At 41.0% G+C, this 23,736-nt stretch overlaps 1 protein-coding gene across 4 annotated transcripts in view; it reads right to left on the bottom strand.

Moving 5' to 3' along the window:
- MAP4K4 (mitogen-activated protein kinase kinase kinase kinase 4) overlaps nt 1-23,736 on the bottom strand; it is a 511,519-nt gene that overhangs the window by 92,645 nt on the left and 395,138 nt on the right. For 2 of the 4 annotated variants that reach the window (XM_053707651.1, XM_053707649.1), the window contains exons 17-18: nt 6,465-6,695; nt 4,097-4,203 (exon numbers count right to left, since the gene is read on the bottom strand). In XM_053707651.1, the coding sequence (XP_053563626.1) occupies nt 4,097-4,203; nt 6,465-6,695 (338 nt within the window). The remainder of the gene's footprint in view (nt 1-4,096; nt 4,204-6,464; nt 6,696-23,736) is intronic. The other 2 variants (XM_053707653.1, XM_053707652.1) reach the window with 1 other exon arrangement.

Below are 23,736 nucleotides of genomic sequence, written 5' to 3'. Positions count from 1 at the left end.
TTTTGGGAACCACAAACAGATTTGAGTAAAAACCTTGCCCTTGTTCCGTCCGCAGAACCGGGTGGATCACTCCCATTACTAAGAGGTCTTGTACACATCGTAGAAATGCCTCTTTCTTTATTAGGTTTGTTGATAACCTTGACAGATGAAATCTCCCTTGTGGAGGAGAAGTTTTGAAATCCAGAAGGTATCCCTGAGATATGATCTCCAACGCCCAGGGATCCTGGACATCTCTTGTCCAGGCCTGGGCGAAGAGAGAAAGTCTGCCCCCCACTAGATCCGTTTCCGGATAGGGGGCCCTTTCTTCATGCTGTCTTAGGGGCAGAAGTAGGTTTTCTGGCCTGCTTGCCCTTGTTCCAGGACTGGTTGCCTTTCCAACCCTGTCTGTAACGAGTAGCAGTCCCTTCCTGTTTTGGAGCGGAGGAAGTCGATGCTGCTCCTGCCTTGAAATTACGAAAGGCACGAAAATTAGACTGTTTGGCCTTTGATTTGGCCCTGTCCTGAGGAAGGGTGTGACCCTTACCTCCAGTAATGTCAGCAATAATTTCTTTCAAGCCGGGCCCGAATACGGTTTGCCCTTTGAAAGGAATATTAAGCAATTTAGATTTAGAAGTTACATCTGCTGACCAGGATTTAAGCCATAGCGCTCTGCGCGCCTGGATGGCGAATCCGGAGTTCTTAGCCGTTAGTTTGGTTAAATGCACAACGGCATCCGAAACAAATGCATTAGCTAGCTTAAGGGCTTTAAGCTTGTTCATAATCTCATCCAATGGTGCTGTGCGAATAGCCTCATGCAGAGACTCAAACCAGAATGCCACTGCAGCAGTGACGGGCGCAATGCATGCAAGGGGCTGTAATGTAAAACCTTGTTGAACAAACATTTTCTTAAGGTAACCTTCTAATTTTTTATCCATTGGATCTGAGAAAGCACAACTATCCTCCACCGGGATAGTGGTACGCTTGGCTAAAGTAGAAACTGCTCCCTCCACCTTAGGGACCGTCTGCCATAAGTCTCGTGTGGTGGCGTCTATTGGGAACATTTTTCTAAATATCGAAGGAGGGGAAAAGGGCACACCGGGTCTATCCCACTCCTTGCTAATAATCTCTGTAAGCCTTTTAGGTATAGGAAAAACGTCAGTACACACCGGTACCGCATAGTATTTATCCAGCCTACATAATTTCTCTGGGATTGCAACCGTGTTGCAATCGTTCAGAGCCGCTAACACCTCCCCTAGCAATACACAGAGGTTCTCAAGCTTAAATTTAAAATTTTAAATTTCTGAATCCGGTCTCCCCGGATCAGATCCGTCACCCACAGAATGAAGCTCTCCGTCCTCATGTTCTGCAAATTGTGACGCAGTATCGGACATGGCTCTCGTGTCATCGGCGCGCTCTGTTCTAAACCCAGAGCTATCGCGCTTGCCTCTTAACTCAGGCAAATAAGATAATACTTCTTTCATAACATTAGCCATATCATGCAAAGTGATTTGTAAGGGCCTTGATGTACTTGGCGCCACAATCTCACGCACCTCCTGAGCGGGAGGCGAAGGTACTGACACGTGAGGAGAGTTAGGCGGCATAACTTCCCCCTCGTTGTCTGGTGATAATTTCTTTACCGGTAAAGACTGACTTTTATTTAAAGTAACATCAATACAATTGGTACACATATTTCTATTGGGCTCCACATTGGCTTTTAAACATAATGAACAAGCAGATCCATCTGTATCAGACATGTTTAAACAGACTAGCAAGCTTGGAAAAAATCTTTCAATAAATTTACAAGCAATAGAAAAAACGCTGCAGCGCTTTTAAAAACACAAAAAAACTGTCACAGTTGAAATAACAATGAACTAATTCAGTTATAGCCAACAATTTTAACAGTAAATGTATGAATTTAGCAGAGGATTGCACCCACTAGCAAATGGATGATTAATCCCTCAATACCCAACAACGGATAATCAATTTAAAATTTAACGCTTTTATCACAGTCAAACACACTGTCACAGGTCTGCTGTGACTGATTACCTCCCTCAAAAATGAATTTTGAAGACCCCTGCGCCCTCTGGAGACGTCCTGGATCAAGGAGGAAGAAGCAGGAAGACTGTGCAAGAACTTTAACTGCGCAACAAGGCGCTAAAAAAGGACCCTCCCACACATATTACAACAGTGGGAGACCTGTTAAAACGGTTTCTATGCAGAAATATACGTTAGCCGTATGGAAAAAAATCATGCCCAAAAAGATTTATCACCAAAGTACCTCACAAAACGAATAACATGCCAGTAAACGTTTTAAAAAACAACTTTCCAGTGTTATGTTGAGACTTGCAAGAGAATGACTGGATATGACATGTGAGGGGAGGAGCTATATAGCAGCTCTGCTTGGGTGATCCTCTTGCAACTTCCTGTTGGGGAGGAGAATATATCCCATAAGTAATGGATGACCCGTGGACTGAACACACTTAACAAGAGAAAAGGTAGTGGGGGTTCCACCTGGGCATCAAAACATAAGCTACAGGTAACATCCTGCACAGCCTCCTGATCCATAATACAAAAACAAGCAAATAAAAAAATACTTTTTTTTTTATATTTTATCTTTTAATAAAGGATATAATACAGAACCAAAAAAAATGATCATAAATAAACGTTCCCTTTAAATTTACCAAATCAAGAAAACATACCCCAGGCAACACTCTACAACTCAGCAGAACTACTGAGGTGCCCTACCTGTCCTGCAACCCGCAGCACACTGAGGAAAAAAATGATCCCGTTTACAATCCGGATTTCCAGATAAGCAAAAACTGCAAGAAGCCTTCTAAACAGCAGAGCCATCTGAAATATGGGCACCTCACTTACAGGAAGTGAAAAAAGTGGCAAACAAAAAGGGGAGGTCCTACAGCTGACAAAAAAGCCATTTTTAAAAAAAAAAACTTTCTTGAAAAACAGGCTTAAAAACAAACAATAAAACCCCCCACAAAAAAGTACATAATCTGTTACTAAAAACGGATCCTCACTGAGCCATCAATAAAATAAATAACTCCACACACTAACAGTGCCTGCAAAAACTGCCATAAAAACCTGCACCCTGACAGGAATAATAAAAAACGTCCCCCTGCAGCGTTTCAGCTGAATAAGTGCCAAATTTTTCCCTGCTATATAGAAAAATAAAATTGGCACTTACCTCAATATTTATCTGTCCGGCAGCAGGACAGCTCACCTGGTTTGAGAGGATGCCATCCCTCACATGGACCTGTGGAAATACAGAAAGACTGAGTAAACTTACTCAGGCTATCTAAATAGGGCAGCAAAATGTTTTGGGAAAACGCAGTGATTGTACCCCACAAGTTCCCAATTGCTTAAAAGCCACTATTGCCCTAATGAAGAGACTGACATGAGCTAAGGCTAGACCCATTAGAAAGATCAGAGCAAACCTACTCTGCTTTAAAATAAAAATAAAAAATCTTGATTGTAGATCAGACACCAAAACTTCACCTCCTCCTTGCACCGCAGGCAAAGAGAATGACTGGAGGTTATGGGTAAGGGAAGTGACATATATAGCAGCTTTGCTGTGGTGCTCTTTGCCTTCTCCTGCTGGCCAGGAGTGATATTCCCACTAGTAATTGATGATTCTGTGGACTCATCATATCTTAGGAAATAAATCCTTTTTGTACATCTATGAAATTTAGGGTGTTTAATATTTAACCCTTCATTTTTACTGTTCTGTCTTATCTCATGCATTCAACTATTTACAATAATTTTTCTAGTTGCAGAAAAGGCTTGTGAGACATTAACAGTGTAAAGGTAATATGACTTTATAGCAAACACTCTAGAAATGTTTGTAGCATAAACCCTGTTACAAACTGGGATGGCAGTTTACCTTTTAAATTCAGTAACATAAAAATTACCAATAATGTTATATTTTGCTGCATTTGGTAGAGAACAGTGAAAGGGAGAAAAACAAAATGTTAGGGTTTCATAAACTATCTCTGACAAAAACCACTGCGATGGGACCTTTTCATTATTAGGTCTCCATAAGACCCATATGACATTTCTGAAGTCTAGGTCATTCTAGCACACAAACAGAATGTTACTTAAATACCTTGTGGAGTTCCTCTGTCCAGCTTGGTTATTCTGCTGCCCACTGCCCTGCAGCGGGGAGTCTCGCCGTGACAGAACTGGAGATCTTGATGTGGTCCTTACAGGCACCTTTTTTTTATTTAAAAGACAATAAGGAAAAATATTATTCTGATTCTGAGCAGGAAGGGTGAAGGGTACATCATAAATATGTGTGTTCAAATTAAATCCAGCCCTTGAGAGAAGAAAACATGCCAGGAGTTTGTACAGAGACAGTATTATCAATTAAAGAAAATGTAACTTCATTAAAGGGACACTGAACCCAATTTTTTTCTTTCGTGATTCAGATAGAGCATGCAATTTTAAGCAACTTTTTAATTTACTACTATTTATTTGAAATGAAAGAATGTAAGTTTAGCTGCCGGCCCATTTTTGGTGAACAACCTGGGTTGCCCTTGCTGATTGGTGGATACATTCACCCACCAATAAAAAAGTGCTGTCCAGTGTACTGAACCAAGAAAAAAGCTTAGATGCCTTCTTATTCAAATAAAGATAGCAAGAGAATGAAGAAAATTGATAATAGGAGTAAACTAGAAAGTTGCTTAAAATTGCATGCTCTATCTGAACCACGAAAGAAAAAATTTGGGTTCAGTGTCCCTTTAAAGGAACATGAAAGTGATAAATTCCCTTTTTATTTTTTTAAGAACACAAGACAATTTTGCCTTTAATTGGCAGTTAACACCATATCCTCCAGAAAAGGCACTAATCAGAAGGAAGCATATGTTTGTACATAAACACTCCCTTAACACCAATAACGGTTCTGACTACCTTGGTATCGTATTACAAGCAAAACCTAAAAGAAGAGCTAAAATGGCATCAACAGGGGCATGATTGGTTAATTCAATTGAAAAATTATTTTCAATAACAATACAGCATATTTAAAATGGTCAATTAGAAGTGATGCAATAATATCAATGTATCACTTAAAGGGACACTGAAGTCAAAATTAGACTTCGATTTAGATAGAGCATGTAGTTTTAAGAGACTTTCCAATTTACTTCTATTATAAATGTTTGCAGTCTTTTTATACGCACACTTAATGAGGCACCAGTTCCTGCTGAGAACGTGCACAAATTCACATAGTATATGTAGACTATGCAGTGATTGGCAGATACTAAGCAGTGATTGGCAGATGGCTGTCACATGATACAGGGGGCCAGAAGATGGGGAAAATACATTTGTCAGAAATAATTCGGGGTAAATGCTATTGCCTTGTATTTTTAATGTGCCCTTGTTAATCATGCAATTGTACTGTATTTAGTGGTCCTTTAAGTAGACCAAAGTGAAACCTAAATCATGTACTCTTAAGCAATGAAGGACTAGAGATAAAGAGACTGATGTGAACCCATAAAACACAATCTACTTTTGAGATACAAATTTGTATATTCAGCTTTAAAGACATTTCATTTTCCTAATTTGTTTTCATGCATTTTAAAGTTAAGATTAAAACAATATATATTTAAAGAAAATGTTATCTGAGCTTTAGTAAACCTATATGTAGTGTTACCGTTTCAAAAGAATGAAGATGGCAACACTTCAGTGTAAAACTGGTGAGCACATTCTTATGCTGTACATTAAACGCTAATATTTGTCTGGCTAAAACTACATATCGCCTACAGTGCTACCTCTGCAGAAATGAGGTAAGGCGTGTGAAGTGTGAGCGGAGGTTACATGGCAAACAGCAGAGAAGGAGAGAAGACCACACATGCAAAAGGACTAGAAATGCTGCACAAAAGATGTGAGGGAGGGCAGAGCAAAGTACTGTTCACATAAAACATTTTATGCTATGTAGAAAATGATGTGAAAAAACATAAGAACCGTGTGTGCGCTGAAATATTCTTTGTTGTAAAAAAAATAATAAAAAAATGTTGCAGCAGAGGGCTAAAACATCAACTACTTTGTGTGATTTAGTTTATCTCTATAAATCCCATTCACTCCCACTGGACCACCAGGGTGTTTATGGGGAAGCTATACACCCCAGTCCTAAAAATAATAAAAATATTATTAGATTTTAAAATCTGTGGCTGGACCCAATATAAAAAAACAGAACAACAGTGGTATGCCTAAAGTACACAGCCCAATGTAAGATTTGGCTATTTAAACCAAAACACTTGCTTTGCAAAATCAAGATAGCTTCTCAGTCATATCTCGTAAAAAACTTTGCAAAATTATTCATAATAAATTAAACTATTTAAAAAAAAAAAATTAACAATGTGATGTTTAAAGTCTGTAAAGAAATCTGTAAAAATGACAATATTAATTAAATTGTCAGGTGCCTAGCTGTTATAATCTTAATTCAAGTACATGAGAGTCACTGTTCTCTCCCTTCTTACCCTTGGAGGCACCTCTTCACTGTCTGATCTAGCCCACACCCTTTGGGTGGGCTCAGGGTTCTCAGACTTAGGGTCAGAGCTCTGACTTAGCACCTCACTGCGTGAAGGTGGGTGTGGGTCCTGAGATCGTAGATGGTGAGGTGCAAATTTGGGAGAAGGGTCACTGAAGGAATGGGATCGCGAGACAGGGGAAACATTGTTCTTGAGGGATGCCAGATGAGACCATTGTACCTTACAAGAAAACAAGACATAAAACATTTAAATGATTTTAAAAAGTCAAGCAAGCACACAAACAGACTGAAGGCAAGCAGATTCTGATACAACTGTAAAGAAAGAACGCTCGTAATCAAATGAAAAGAAAACAATGAATGACATGAATTACTGTTATTATGACATTCAAATGGACAGAGTGTGCACTAACCAGAGGGACATTCACTCAAAGAACAAATAAGCTGACACAGATTTCTTTTATTTAATTAAGAAACTAAAAAAAAACAAGATTTTCAAAGACTATAAACTACTATTCTTGACATAAAGATAAATAATATGTCCACACAGAAACTAATTCAAATGTATTTAGCTGGCTCATTCCCTTCCTATTCCCACCTTCATTGGTTTTACAGTTGGCCATAGAGGCAGAAAGAAAAAAACAATGAAAGGGAGCCAGGCACTTGCCAAAACGCCTAAATGGGCCTTCATTTTCTACAGTTTCTTCAAAGAAAGCTGCAAAGTTGAGACACATGAGGGGATTCTTGGAAGGGGGGGTCAAGTGAGAGACTATAACGACAGGATGAGAATAAAACAAGTAGGTAAAGAACAACTAATAGCTATGCAGAAGACTTATTTATGTATATAAACATCCAACTGCAAATAAACAGGTAGTGACCATATCTAGGGTGCCCACTCTTGTGGTGTCCAGCCTGGAAAACAGTAGAAGAGGAAAATTATGTTATGAAGCAAAGTCAAGACACCTTGTATTCTGTGGGAGAGATGGTAAATATTGTTTTATAAGTACTGAGAAAACAGTTTATTTTGTATTGTTCCAGATGATGGGAACATCAAAAAAATCTATGAGCCTAGGAAATTAACTAAACCTGCTGCCACCAAGAGGAGAAGCCTTGGAAAAACTATGGGAAAATACAGGTGCATAAAGATCTGTAGATCCAGAAGATAACTAGTTCACTTAGCTTTATCAGTAGCTAAACACAGCATCCAATCTGAAGATATCTAGTGAAAAAATTTAGAAGGATACATTTCACTTGTCCAAGGTAGAGAATAGAAAAGGAGTACGAGTAAATGCAACTAAAAGCTATGCCATACTGAAGCTAGAGCTATTGCTGATGGCCGTGTAGTCATATCAATAGCCAATAGGTAGCAAGATCAATGAATCATCTGAATTTACTGACGATAGATAAGATCAGGCACCACTGGATTTTTTCGTGCCCTATTATTACGGATTATGTTATCTACAAAGTTGTGCAATACTGGGAGCAGTATGCAACATTAATATCATATGAAACGTAACACGATCAGTAAGTGTAATGCAGAGCAGGAGAATATTTGACAGACAAAAGAATTTCTGCAAGCAGGTTGCAATATGGAAACAGAGAAGTGTAGTATTTTTTATGCACAGGAGCTATATAAGTAAGCATCAAGTGGTACACAATGAGCGGGGGGGGGGAAAAAACAGACAGATGGGATCAAAAGCAGCATGTGCTGTGAAAAATCTCCAAAGAATTATTCAATTTATCTGCATGGCTTTTTGTGTTAACCCTCAATGTACTGGTGCTACAATGGTTACTCTTACTGAGTGGTTAAAGTGATATGAAACCCATTTTTTTTCTTTCATGATTCAGATAGAGCATGTAATCTTAAGCAACTTTCTAATTTACTCATATTATAAATTCTTCTTCGTTCTCTTGGTATCTTTATTTGAAAAGGCAGCAATGTAAGGTTAGGAGCCAGCCTTTTTTTTTTTCAGCACCCTGGGTAGCGCTTGCTGATTGGTGGCTACATAGTTAACCCTTACTCACTGTTCCTGTAGTCTACAGATATGATAATGAAAAAGTAGATTTAAAAAAATATGCCCCCAAATGAGAGGGGTTAGGAAAATGACAGGCCCTTAAATATCATAGGATAATGTAAAGTTCTTAGTATGTCATGGAGAATATTGAGAACCCCCGAAATGTTTCATATCTTATATTAAATAAATATGTGCTCAGGAACCTCCATATAGGAGTGCTACCATAAAAAGAGCCAGGCCAGACATTATCACCTCCTATTTCAGGGGCCTTTCTTGGACAGTGTGACTGGCAGAGATCTGAGTCACCTGGAACATTGTAGTGCACAAGAAATGCCAAGAGAGGTGTCACAAATGTATATCCTGCCATTAACTAACAACACACTCTAGTTAAGAAGGAGCCAAGTGAGCACTTCTGAAATTGTTTCTGTAAATGTGTGGACAAATTAGATACCCATCTGTAAAGAATACCACTTCATGTGCTGTTAAAACACTACATGACAGAAATAGGAAGAATAGAAGAGATTTATAAAGTTTAACCTCTCACATAATTAAAAGCATGTATATTCCGAGTGTGAACGTCTGAGCCCTCTCACATTGAAAATGACAGATTAATGTGCTGATCACAGAGGTGGGTTTGATCTCAGAGGTTTAAAGGATTGCATCAAACAGATATATGGCTTTTTAAGTCAAAGACAATATGTTATGCAGAGATTAATTAGGATTTATTTACAATTTCAAAACAAAGTGTACAACAAATGAGATATAAAAAATTCTCACAATAAGAATTTTTCTTATGCATAAGCAGAAAATGATACATGCACATCACGTTAAATTTGAAAACGCCATTAGCAGAATTTTATGCAGTAAAAGTCATATTTGAAATGTACAAGACTGCACTTTTAGTACAATTAAAAGCATTTTTGTAATAGCATTTGAAAAAGCTCATATTAAAAGCTATCACTGATGGAATGATAACATTTTATAGCTGAGTTTGCTCACAGAAACCACCACACACAATTTAAGAAAATATGCAGCTAAGTAGTGGCCCTTGTGTGTACAGAAACAAAAATAAAATAAGGGTCTCCTCTTCCTGCAGGCTAAGTCCACTTAAATGGACAACCTCTTGCATACAATGGGTGGTGGTTTTTCCACAGTTATTTCAAATACAAACAAGGTGACATTTACCACACATTTCATACTATGTATAGTTTAAAAAAAAAAAAAAACATTTCACAAAACAGTGTCTCTTTACATGGCTTTACTTCTGCAAAAAATAAAAGCTCTAGTCAGGTTGTGTTGCATGTAGAAACTAATCAGCTGCAGTTTCCTGTATAACGACTTTATCTGTTTAGCTTCTTTGTGTCATTTAAAAAGTTATCTATGGTTAGTAATGCAAACAATATACTCATTAGCAAATTAGAGCATGTATTGTGTACAATAGAGCTTGTATTTCTGCCGGAATAACAATACTTTATATGCCAGTAAGGTTTTCCAACCTTTATCTACTGGTTAGATAACCATGACCAAATAGCTGTGAAGGGCTGATTATAAGTTGTGAGAAATGCAAAAAAACAAAGTGTTTTGATTTTTCAAGCAAGGGGGAATTTTTATTCCACAAAATGGTAAATTAAAAAGTCACAATCTCAGAAAAATCAATATGGAAAAGACCTAAGCTGCTTATGACCTTCTGGACAGTGCTCCCATTGAACTAGCAAAATCTTAAGACCAATCAAAAGGGATTATATCCAAACCACATAAAAAGAAAAACGTCCAAATTAGATATATACCATCAGAAAGCAGGTAGTAATAATAATAATAATGATGTAAGAGCTTACTATAAAAACATAAGTTATGCTTACCAGATAAATTCCTTCCCTTCCGGCTTTATTCCTTACTGTTGGGAAATACAACCCCTAGCCACCAGGAGGAGGCAAAGACACCCCAGCCAAAGGATTAAATATCCCTCCCACTTCCTCATTACCCCAGTCATTTTGCTAATGGAACAACGAAAAGTAGGAGAAACATTAGGGTATAAATGGTCCCAGAAGAATAAAATAAATAATAGGGGACCGCCCATAGACAAGAAAAAAACGTGCGGGGACCGTGGACTCTCCATATCGAGAAGGAAATAAATTTATCTGGTAGGCATAAATTATCTGCTAAGAAACTTACAGGAGCACCAAGGTAGTGGGTAAAAATCAAATGCTTTATTATGGTTTAAATAGGGTGTCAATACCCCGTGGGTAAAATACAGAAAATTGTCAGATGAAAAAACATAATTTATGCTTACCTGATAAATTCCTTTCTTCTGTTGTGTGATCAGTCCACGGGTCATCATTACTTCTGGGATATTATCTGCTCCCCTACAGGAAGTGCAAGAGGATTCACCCAGCAGAGTTGCTATATAGCTCCTCCCCTCTACGTCACCTCCAGTCATTCGACCAAAGACCAACGAGAAAGGAGAAGCCAAGGGTGTAGTGGTGACTGAATTATAATTTAAAAAATATGTACCTGCCTTACAAAACAGGGCGGGCCGTGGACTGATCACACAACAGAAGAAAGGAATTTATCAGGTAAGCATAAATTATGTTTTCTTCTGTTATGTGTGATCAGTCCACGGGTCATCATTACTTCTGGGATACCAATACCAAAGCAAAAGTACACGGATGACGGGAGGGATAGGCAGGCTCATTATACAGAAGGAACCACTGCCTGAAGAACCTTTCTCCCAAAAATAGCCTCCGAAGAAGCAAAAGTGTCAAATTTGGAAAATTTGGAAAAAGTATGAAGCGAAGACCAAGTTGCAGCCTTGCAAATCTGTTCAACAGAGGCCTCATTCTTAAAGGCCCAAGTGGAAGCCACAGCTCTAGTGGAATGAGCTGTAATTCTTTCAGGAGGCTGCTGTCCAGCAGTCTCATAGGCTAAACGTATTATGCTACGAAGCCAAAAAGAGAGAGAGGTAGCAGAAGCTTTTTGACCTCTCCTCTGTCCAGAATAAACGACAAACAGGGAAGAAGTTTGGCGAAAATCTTTAGTTGCCTGCAAGTAGAACTTGAGGGCACGAACTACATCCAGATTGTGTAGAAGACGTTCCTTCTTTGAAGAAGGATTTGGACACAAAGATGGAACAACAATCTCTTGATTGATGTTCCTGTTAGAGACAACCTTAGGTAAGAACCCAGGTTTAGTACGCAGAACTACCTTGTCTGAGTGAAAAATCAGATAAGGAGAATCACAATGTAGGGCTGATAACTCAGAGACTCTTCGAGCCGAGGAAATAGCCATTAAAAATAGAACTTTCCAAGATAACAATTTTATATCAATGGAATGAAGGGGTTCAAACGGAACACCCTGTAAAACGTTAAGAACTAAGTTTAAACTCCATGGCGGAGCAACAGTTTTAAACACAGGCTTGATCCTAGCTAAAGCCTGACAAAAGGCCTGGATGTCTGAATTTTCTGACAGACGCCTGTGTAACAAGATGGACAGAGCTGAGATCTGTCCCTTTAATGAGCTAGCCGATAAACCCTTTTCTAAACCTTCTTGTAGAAAAGACAATATCCTAGGAATCCTAACCTTACTCCAGGAGTAATCTTTGGATTCACACCAGTATAGGTATTTACGCCATATTTTATGGTAAATCTTTCTGGTAACAGGCTTCCTAGCCTGTATAAGGGTATCAATAACCGACTCAGAAAAACCACGTTTTGATAAAATCAAGCGTTCAATTTCCAAGCAGTCAGCTTCAGAGAAGTTAGACTTTGATGTTTGAATGGACCCTGAATCAGAAGGTCCTGTCTTAGAGGTAGAGACCAAGGCGGACAGGATGACATGTCCACTAGATCTGCATACCAAGTCCTGCGCGGCCATGCAGGCGCTATTAGAATCACTGATGCTCTCTCCTGTTTGATTTTGGCAATCAATCGAGGAAGCAGCGGGAAGGGTGGAAACACATAAGCCATCCTGAAGTTCCAAGGTGCTGTCAAAGCATCTATCAGAACCGCTCCCGGATCCCTGGATCTGGATCCGTAGCGAGGAAGTTTGGCGTTCTGGCGAGACGCCATGAGATCTATCTCTGGTTTGCCCCAACGTCGAAGTATTTGGGCAAAGACCTCCGGATGAAGTTCCCACTCCCCCGGATGAAGAGTCTGGCGACTCAAGAAATCCGCCTCCCAGTTCTCCACTCCCGGGATGTGGATTGCTGACAGGTGGCAAGAATGAGACTCTGCCCAGCGAATTATCTTTGATACTTCCATCATTGCTAGGGAGCTTCTTGTCCCTCCCTGATGGTTGATGTAAGCTACAGTCGTGATGTTGTCCGACTGAAACCTGATGAACCCCCGAGTCTTTAACTGGGGCCAAGCTAGAAGGGCATTGAGAACTGCTCTCAATTCCAGAATGTTTATTGGCAGGAGACTTTCCTCCTGACTCCATTGTCCCTGAGCCTTCAGAGAATTCCAGACAGCGCCCCAACCTAGAAGGCTGGCGTCTGTTGTTACAATTGTCCAGTCCGGCCTGCTGAACGGCATCCCCCTGGACAGATGTGGCCGAGAAAGCCACCATAGAAGAGAGTTTCTGGTCTCTTGATCCAGATTCAGAGTGGGGGACAAATCTGAGTAATCCCCATTCCACTGACTCAGCATGCACAATTGCAGCGGTCTGAGATGTAGGCGTGCAAAGGGTACTATGTCCATTGCTGCTACCATTAAGCCGATCACCTCCATGCATTGAGCTACTGACGGGAGTTGAATGGAATGAAGGACACGGCATGTATTTAGAAGCTTTGTTAATCTGTCTTCTGTCAGATAAATCTTCATTTCTACAGAATCTATAAGAGTCCCCAAGAATGGAACTCTTGTGAGAGGCAAGAGAGAACTCTTCTTTTCGTTCACTTTCCATCCATGCGACCTTAGAAATGCCAGAACTAACTCTGTATGAGACTTGGCAGTTTGAAAGCTTGAAGCTTGTATCAGAATGTCGTCTAGGTACGGAGCTACCGAAATTCCTCGCGGTCTCAGAACCGCTAGAAGAGCACCCAGAACCTTTGTGAAGATTCTTGGAGCCGTAGCCAATCCGAATGGAAGAGCTACAAACTGGTAATGCCTGTCTAAGAAGGCAAACCGTAGATACCGGTAATGATCTTTGTGAATCGGTATGTGAAGGTAAGCATCCTTTAAATCCACTGTGGTCATGTACTGACCCTTTTGGATCATGGGTAAGATTGTCCGAATAGTTTCCATTTTGAACGATGGAACTCTTAGGAATTTGTTTAGGATCTTTAAATCCAAGATTGGCCTGAAAGTTCCCTCTTTTTTGGGAACCACAAACAGGTTTGAGTAAAACCCTTGTCCTTGTTCCGACCGCGGAACCGGATGGATCACTCCCATTAATAATAGATCTTGTACACAGCGTAGAAACGCGTCTTTCTTTATTTGGTTTGTTGACAACCTTGACAGATGAAATCTCCCTCTTGGGGGAGATAATTTGAAGTCTAGAAGGTATCCCTGAGATATGATCTCTAGCGCCCAGGGATCCTGGACATCTCTTGCCCAAGCCTGGGCGAAGAGAGAGAGTCTGCCCCCCACTAGATCCGGTTCCGGATCGGGGGCCCTCGGTTCATGCTGTCTTAGGGGCAGCAGCAGGTTTTCTGGCCTGCTTGCCCTTATTCCAGGACTGGTTAGGTTTCCAGCCTTGTCTGTAACGGGCAACAGCTCCTTCCTGTTTTGGTGTAGTGGAAGTTGATGCTGCACCTGCTTTGAAACTCCGAAAGGGACGAAAATTAGACTGTCTAGCCTTAGCTTTGGCTTTGTCTTGAGGTAGAGCGTGGCCCTTACCTCCTGTAATGTCAGCGATAATTTCTTTCAAACCGGGCCCAAATAAAGTTTGCCCCTTGAAAGGTATATTAAGTAATTTGGACTTAGAAGTTACATCAGCCGACCAGGATTTTAGCCACAGCGCCCTACGTGCCTGAATGGCGAATCCTGAATTCTTAGCCGTAAGTTTGGTTAAATGTACTACGGCCTCCGAAATGAATGAATTAGCTAGTTTAAGGACTCTAAGCCTGTCCGTAATGTCGTCCAGCGTAGCGGAACTAAGGTTCTCTTCCAGAGACTCAATCCAAAATGCTGCCGCAGCCGTAATCGGCGCGATGCATGCAAGGGGTTGCAATATCAAACCTTGTTGAACAAACATTTTCTTAAGGTAACCCTCTAATTTTTTATCCATAGGATCTGAAAAAGCACAGCTATCCTCCACCGGGATAGTGGTGCGCTTAGCTAAAGTAGAAACTGCTCCCTCCACCTTAGGGACCGTTTGCCATAAGTCCCGTGTGGTGGCGTCTATTGGAAACATCTTTCTAAATATTGGAGGGGGTGAGAACGGCACACCGGGTCTATCCCACTCCTTAGTAACAATTTCAGTTAATCTCTTAGGTATAGGAAAAACGTCAGTACTCGCCGGTACCGCAAAGTATTTATCCAACCTACACATTTTCTCTGGTATTGCAACAGTGTTACAATCGTTAAGAGCCGCTAAGACCTCCCCTAGTAATACACGGAGGTTTTCCAATTTAAATTTAAAATTTGAAATATCTGAATCCAATCTGCTTGGATCAGAACCGTCACCTACAGAATGAAGCTCTCCGTCCTCATGCTCTGCAAGCTGTGACGCAGTATCAGACATGGCCCTAGAATTATCAGCGCACTCTGTTCTCACCCCAGAGTGATCACGCTTGCCTCTTAGTTCTGGTAACTTAGCCAAAACTTCAGTCATAACAGTAGCCATATCTTGTAATGTTATCTGTAATGGCTGCCCAGATGTATTAGGCGCCATTATATCACGCCCCTCCCGGGCGGGAGACGCAGGTACTGACACGTGAGGCGAGTTAGACGGCATAACTCTCCCCTCGCTATTTGGTGAAATTTGTTCAATTTGTACAGATTGGCTTTTATTTAAAGTAGCATCAATACAGTTAGTACATAAATTTCTATTGGGCTCCACCTTGGCATTGGAACAAATGACACAGGTATCTTCCTCTGAATCAGACATGTTTGACACACTAGCAATAAACATGCAACTTGGTTACAATCTTATTTCACAAAAACGTACTGTGCCTCAAAGAAGCACTAAACGATTAAATGACAGTTGAAATAATGAACTGAAAAACAGTTATAGCATCACTCTTTAAAAACAACACAACTTGTTAGCAAAGGTTTGTTCCCATTAGTAAAGTAACACTAATTAAATTTTAAACATAAAAATCACAGAGCAACGTTTTAAAACACAGTCACTACATAAGTCTCACAGCTCCGCTGAGAGAATCTACCTCCCTTCAAAGAAGTTTGAAGACCCCTGAGTTCTGTTAGAGATGAACCGGATCATGCAGAAAATACAAGAGTAACTGACTGGAAATTTTTGATGCGTAGCAAAGAGCGCCAAAAACGGCCCCTCCCCCTCACACACAGCAGTGAGAGAGAAACGAAACTGTCATAATCAAAACAAGCAAACTGCCAAGTGGAAAAAATAATGCCCAAATATTTATTCACTCAGTACCTCAGAAATGCAAACGATTCTACATTCCAGCAAAAACGTTTAACATGAATTAAATACCTATTAAAAGGTTTAATGTACTTTTACAGAGTAATTCCGGTGAAATACCATCCCCAGAATACTGAAGTGTAGAGTATACATACATGTCATTATAACGGTATGGCAGGATTTTCTCATCAATTCCATTCAGAAAATAAAAACTGCTACATACCTCAATGCAGATTCAACTGCCCGCTGTCCCCTGATCTGAAGCTTTTACCTCCCTCAGATGGCCGAGAAACAGCAATATGATCTTAACTACTCCGGTTAAAATCATAAGAAAAACTCTGGTAGATTCTTCTTCAAACTCTGCCAGAGAAGTAATAACACGCTCCGGTGCTATTGTAAAATAACAAACTTTTGATTGAAGTTATAAAAACTAAGTATAATCACCATAGTCCTCTCACACCTCCTATCTAGTCTTTGGGTGCAAGAGAATGACTGGGGGTGACGTAGAGGGGAGGAGCTATATAGCAACTCTGCTGGGTGAATCCTCTTGCACTTCCTGTAGGGGAGCAGATAATATCCCAGAAGTAATGATGACCCGTGGACTGATCACACATAACAGAAGAAAAGGGCTGACCGGTTTCGGCTATTGCCTTACTCCTAGCCTGCTTAAAACTACACACTGGCTTCCAGTTTTAAAAACACTCATCTGATGGCCCATTGGATGTAGGGATGCACACTCCTCTCTCTCTTAACCAATCGGGATTATTTAATTATTTACACTCAGTCCTATCTTTCAAACAACTTGTGAGTTACCAAATGGATCACAAAATATTAAGTACAAATTATTGATGCAATGTATCTTAGATTTGGAAGAAATATATTTTATATTCACATGGTGCTACACCGGATCTAATTAATTAAATAAGCATTATAATAAAGCATTTGATCTTTACCCACTACCTTGGTGCTCCTGTAAGTTTCTTAGCAGATTTGAGTATATTTTGGCCAACAGCGAGCACAAGACATTGGGTATACCTTTGGAGGAGGAGTTTTTTTTTACTGCAGAAGACTGGTCCCTACCAAGGGGATATAGAGGACGTTGCAGAGCACTTAAAAGTGTTGTCAGCGAAGGAATTAAGCAACCCAGGCACCAGTATGAAGAGGTGAGCATACCTGTAAGGGAACCTCGCTGTACTAACTCGCAAATGGGAAGTCCTCAACATTTCAAGCACAGAATCCAAGAGTGGTGAGTCATTTTGGACTTTGTTTCTGACATTTACATATGTGTTTGTAGTATCCCTTGGAAGTGAATAGAGAGGGGGAGAAGGGGAACACTCCCACTGTTTCTATTGGACAGTCTATCTGACGCAGTTTCCTGAAGGGACCTTTTCAATATTTGAATACATATTTAAAGTGCACACACCCCACATTCTCCCCAACCAATTCTTGATGAAGCATAAATTATGTTTTCCTTCCTAAGATAGGGAGAGTCCACGGCTTCATTCCTTTTTGTTGGGAAAACAATACCCAAGCTCTAGAGGACACTGAATGAATAACGGGAGGGAACAAAAAGGAAGAGGCGGACCCTATTCTGAGGAGACCACAGAATGCAAAACTTATCTTCCGAAAGCTGCTTCAGTCGAAGCAAAAACATCAAACTTGTAAAATTTTGAAAAAGTATATAAGGAGGACCAGGTAGCCATATTATAAATCTGATCCATGGAGGCCTCGTTCTTAAAGGACCAGTCAACACAGTAGATTTGCATAATCAACAAATGCAAGATAACAAGACAATGCAATAGCACTTAGTCTGAACTTCAAATAAGTAGTAGATTTTTTTTCTGACAATTTGAAAAAATTATGTCTTTTTCCACTCCCCCTGTACCATTTGACAGCCATCAGCCAATCACAAATGCATACACATACCATGTGAAAGCTATCAGCCATTCACAAATGCATACACACTTAATCTTGCACATGCTCAGTAGGAGCTGGTGACTCAAAACGTTTAAATATAAAAAAGACTGTGTACATTTAGTTAATGGAAGTAAATTGGAAAGTTGTTTAAAATGGCATGCTCTATCTGAATAATGAAAGTTTAATTTTGATTGAGTGTCCCTTTAAAGGCCCAAGAGGAAGCCACTGCTCTAGTGTAATGAACTGTTATCCTCTCAGGAGGATGATGTCGCGCTGTCTCATAAGCTAAGCGGATGACACTCCTTAACCAAAAAGATAGGGAAGTCTAAGTAGCCTTCTGCCCCTTACGCTTCTCCGAATAGATATCAAACAAAGAGGAAGATTGTCTAAACTCCTTAGTAGCCTGAAGATAGAACTTCAAAGCGCAAACCACATCCAAACTGTGAAGTAAGCATTCCTTCAATGAAGAAGGATTAGGACACAAGGAAAGAACCACAATCTCCTGATTGATGTTGCGATCTGACACAACCATAGGAAGAAAACCTAATTTAGTACGTAAAACTGGCTTAACTGCCTGGAAAAAAAAAAAATCAGATAAGGGGGCTCACATTGCAAGGCTCAAACGGAACCTGTTGCAAAACCCGAAGAACAAGATTTAGGCTCAAAGGAGGAGCCCCAGATCTAAACACAGGTATGATCCTAATCAGAGCCTTAACAAAGGACTGCACATCTGAAAGCTCAGCCAGTCTCTTGTGCAATAAAACTGACAGGGCCAAAATCTTAACTCTGTGCCAGGAAAAACCACACTCTTCACACCAGAATAAGTAGGTCCTCCACACCTTGTGGTAGATACACAGAGTAACTGGTTTACGAGCTTGAATAAGATTATCAATGACACTCTCAGAGAAACCTCTCTTGTCTAAGAATAAGCGTTCAATATCCACACAGTCAGCCTCAGAGAATCTAGCTTTTGATGAACAAATGGACCTTGTATCAGCAGGTCTCTGCGACAAAGGTAACTTCCACGGAGGAGATGAGCACATTTACACTAGATCCGCGAACCACGTCCTTCGCGGCCACGAAAGAGCAATCAGGATTACAGATACCCGCTCCTGCTTAATGAGGGCCAATACTCGTGGAAGAAGTGGTAATGGAGGAAAAAGATATGAGTTTGAACCTCCAGGACACTGCTAGTGCGCCTATTAGATCCGCTTAGGGATCCCTTGACCTCGACCCGTACAGCTTGGTATTGAGAAGGGACGCCATGAGATCTATCTCCGGTGTCCCCCACTTGCTGCATATCTCTGCAAACACCTCGGGATGGAGAGACTATTCCACTGGATGGAAGGATTGCCTGCTGAGAAAATCCGCCTCCCAGTTGTCCACACCCGGAATGTGGATCGCTGACAGCGAGCAGCTGTGGGTCTCCGCCAACTCCAGAATCTGAGATACTTCCCTTCATCGCCAAGGTACTTCTCGTTCCCCCCTGATGGTTGATGTAGGCCCCCGAGGTTTTATTGTTATATTGTCTGATTGGAATCTGATAAACTGGGATGAACCCAGAAGTGGCCAAGCCTTCAAAGTAGTTCCAAAATATTGATCGGGAGGGAGGACTCCTACTGAGTCCACATCCCCTGTGCCTTCCTGGCACCCCAAACAGCTCCCCATCCAGATAGGCTTGCGTCCGTAGTCATAATCTCCCAGGATGGTCAGGACAGATGATCTGGACAGACACACCAAGAGAGCGATTCTCTCGACCAGCTGTCTAATACAATCTGTTGTGAATGAACGCCATTCCACTCCCTCAGCATGCATAGTTGTAAAGGTCTGAGATGGAACCTGGCAAAAGGAATGATGTCCATGCAGGACACCATGAGACCAATCACCTCCATATACTGAGCCACAGAGGGACTCAAGAAAGTCTGTAGGGCAAGACATGCAGAAGTTAGCTTGCAATGTCTCTGGTCTGTTAGAAATATCCTTATGGATATGGAGTCTATTATAGTACCCAGGAATTCCACCCTAGTACTTGGGATAAGAGAACTCTTTTCCAAGTTTATCTCCCATCCATGTGATCCAAGATGACTGAGAAGAGACTCTGAGAATTCTTCCGCAAGACGAAAGGATGGTGCTTGCATCAGAATATCGTCCAAGTATGGGGCTGCTGCAATACCCTGAGTTCTGGCAATGGCTAGAAGAGCACATGATACAAGGGGCTGGCAAATGGGGAAAAAAAATTTGTTGCCAGAAATAATGCTTTTGTGAAATACAGATATTATACATAGACATATAGCAACTTAAAACACCAAGTTTGATTGATTCGTATTCCCTCTGGGAGGAGTTCCCCACGCCCACGGAACTATAAAAGAGCCACTGAACACACAAGAGTATACAGTCTTGATAAAGGCGCACACCTAGTGCTGAAACGCGTCGATTTTGACTATCAAGTGTGACTAACAACGGCTCTAGCGAAAGGACAGCAGAACCACAAGAGAACCACTCCCCCTACGACCCGGCTATCCGATTGGACCTCCAAGGACCACGTGTAACACACGTCAGGGTAGGAAGGATTGACCGGGAAGTTCAAACGGCAAGACGCCGACCGGAGAAGAGCATTGCATCCTGCTATAGCTCATAAGGCGACACGCCGACCGGAGAAGAGCATTGCATCTCGTTACACCAGAGCACAGAGACAGCCTTTCCATAACCCAAGGAAACACAGAGGAGGTAAGGGATATCGGAAATCCGGTAAGGGGGAACACCGTTTCACTTTGTTACACTGATGGAATTTTAAACGCTCCGATTAGAAACCTTTTTTTACAGCAGTATATACTTCTTTGGATATAACCAAATAGTTGTGGCCACAACTTTGTTCCTATCATTGTTTACAACTTATCGTCTCAGAATGATCCCAAGCTACTCACCATTGTGTGATCCTGTACAGGAACTTTTATATACGGACTTAATGTCCCCCCCCCTTTTTTAAACTTTTGTTGCTATTTGAATCTATGTATGAATTGTCGCTATTTTATGCCTTTGCATGAATTTTTGCCAATTGTGTCTATGTATGAATTGTCGCTATTTTATGCCTTTGCATGAATTGTTGCCTTTTGTTGCTATTCCATACTTTTGTATCAATTGTGCATTTTCATATGAATTGTGCCTATTTGTGCATATGTCTGGATTGTGCAGTGTACGTGTATCCTGATTTGCTTCTATTGTTTTAAAGGGACAGTCTACACCAGAATTGTTATTGTTTTAAAAGATAGATAATCCCTTTATTACCCATTCCCCAGTTTTGCATAACCAACACAGTTATATTAATATACTTTAACCTCTGTGATTATCTTGTATCTAAGCCTCTGCAAACTGCCCCTTTATTTCAGTTCTTTTGACAGACTTGCCGTTTAGCCAATCAGTGCCTGCTCCCAGATAACTTCACGTGCACGAGCACAAGTCACTAGAAATAACCCGCCGATTGGGCTACCATTGGATTACCCAGTCATTCAAGATTGGCTCTTTACGTCACTTAATATAGATAGTCCCACTCAAAGCTCTCCTTTGAGAGCAAACCACCCACTTTGTTCCAATGGCTAGAAGAGCCCCGAGAACCTTCGTAAAGATTCTTTGAGCAGTAGCTAGGCCAAACGGAATGGCAATGAACTGGAAGTGCTGGTCCAGGAATGCAAACCTCAGGAACTGAAAGTGTTCACTGTGGATTGGAATATGAAGGTAAGCGCCCTTCAGATCTATAGTGGTCATAAACTGGCCTTCCTGAATTAAAGGAAGGATGGACCTTATCATCGACATCTTGAAGGAAGGGACACTGAGTAATTTGTTTAAGCACTTTAGGTCCAGAATTGGGCGGAATGTTCCCTCCTTTGGGACCACGAAAAGGTTTGAATAAAACCCCAAACCTCTTTCTTCAATAGGCACCAGGACAACAACTCCTAAGGATGATAGATCCCTTATGCACCCTAGAAAGGCTTCCCTCTTTTCTGGTCTGGTAGACAGATTCGAGAGAAGGAATCTGCCTCTGAGATTTGAAGCCTATCTTGTATCCCTGAGATAACACCTCCAGGACCCACGGATCCTGTATGTCCTTGAACCAGGCGCCTGAAAATAGGAGACAGTCTGCCCCCTACATGATGCGATCCCAGATCGAGGGCCGCCCCTTCACGCCAATTTGTTTTCGGCGGGCTTCTTAGTCTGCTTGGATTTATTCCAGGACTGAGCCGGCTTCCAAGTACTCTTGGGTTGCTTGGGCTTGGAGGAGGATTTTAGTTGTTGGGATTTGTGAGAATGAAAGGAACGAAAATTGAGAGATTGTCGTCCCTTAGACTTGTTCTTCTTATCTTGCGGTAGGAAGGCATCCTTGCCTCCGGTAACCGTAGAAATAATGGAGTCCAGGACTGGACCAAATTAAATCTTTCCCTTGAAGGGAAGGGAAAGAAGTCTGGACTTAGAAGTCATATCTGCAGACCAAGACTTCAACCAGAGCGCCCGGCGGGTTAGGACCGCAAAGCCAGAGGCCTTTGCATTTAGGCGAATAATTTGCATGTTCGCATCACAGATCAAAGAATTAGCAATACTCTGAGCTTTAATTCTGTCTTGAATATCCTCAAGGGGAGACTGCACCTCAATGAGTTCCGACAAATAGGGGCACCAGTAGGTAGCCGATCCCGCAACCACAGCAACTGCAGCCGCTGATTGAAACAAAAATCCTGTATGCCGAAACATCTTTCTCAGAAAGGTTTCCATTTTATTATTCATCAGCTCTCTGAACGAAGAACTATCCTCAAGAGGTATAGTATTACGTTTAGCAAGCGTAGAGATAGTACCATCCACCTTAGGAATGGAGCCCCACAAATCCAGTTGAGAGTCTGGGACAGGGAACAACTTTTTAAAAGTAGACGAGGGGGAAAAGGAAGAACCAATTCTTTCCAATTTGTTTTTAATAATGTTCTACATCTTAACCGGCACAGGCAAAGTCAAAGGAACTATCCTGTCTTCGTAAACTCTGTCTAATTTAGGTATCATAGGTTCATCAGGCAGCACGGCGCCTCTGGAACCTCTAACGTAGACAGAACCTCCTTTAATAAAAACCGCAAGTGCTCAATTTTAAATCTAAAGGATGGTTCCTCCAGATGGAGGATTAAATGTGCTACGGGGAATTGCATGTGGAGTGGATAATGTAGCAAGGGTAATAATCTCACAGGACGCCGAGTCCTGAGAGGTAGACGGCTCAGAAGGACTAAGAGCCTTAGCAGGATTGTCTCCCTTCTTAGACTTTATAATGGTGTTAAAGGGATATTATACACTCATTTTTTCTTTGCATAAATGCTTTGTAGATGATCTATTTATATAGCCCATAAAGTTTCTTTTTTTTTTTTTAAAAAATGTATAGTTTTGCTTATTTTTAAATAACTTGCTCTGAGTTTCAGACTCCTAACCAAGCCCCAAAGTTTTGTGAGAATACAGTCAGCTACCTTCTCCAGCTTGCTCCTGTTTGTGTAAAGGGACTTTTCATATGCAAAAGAAGGGGGAGGGTCTTATTTCTCACTTGCAGTGGGCTTTCCAGCTACCTTTTCAACAGAGCTAAACTGAGAGCTTCTAAGGATTTTTATATCAGTATCTGTGCATCTTATTCTTTATAGTAGTGTCTATTACATGCAGTTATATAAAAATGAGTGTATACTGTCCCTTTAAGGCATGTGGAACATAATTGAGTGGGCGGGAAAACCGCGGCCTCCTCACAATATAAACAGGTATGATTTAGTACAGAAGGAGTACCTT

Source organism: Bombina bombina, chromosome 3 (genome assembly GCF_027579735.1).
Source record: "Bombina bombina isolate aBomBom1 chromosome 3, aBomBom1.pri, whole genome shotgun sequence".
NCBI lineage: Eukaryota > Metazoa > Chordata > Amphibia > Anura > Bombinatoridae > Bombina > Bombina bombina.
This window is presented reverse-complemented; position numbering and strand designations above follow the sequence as displayed.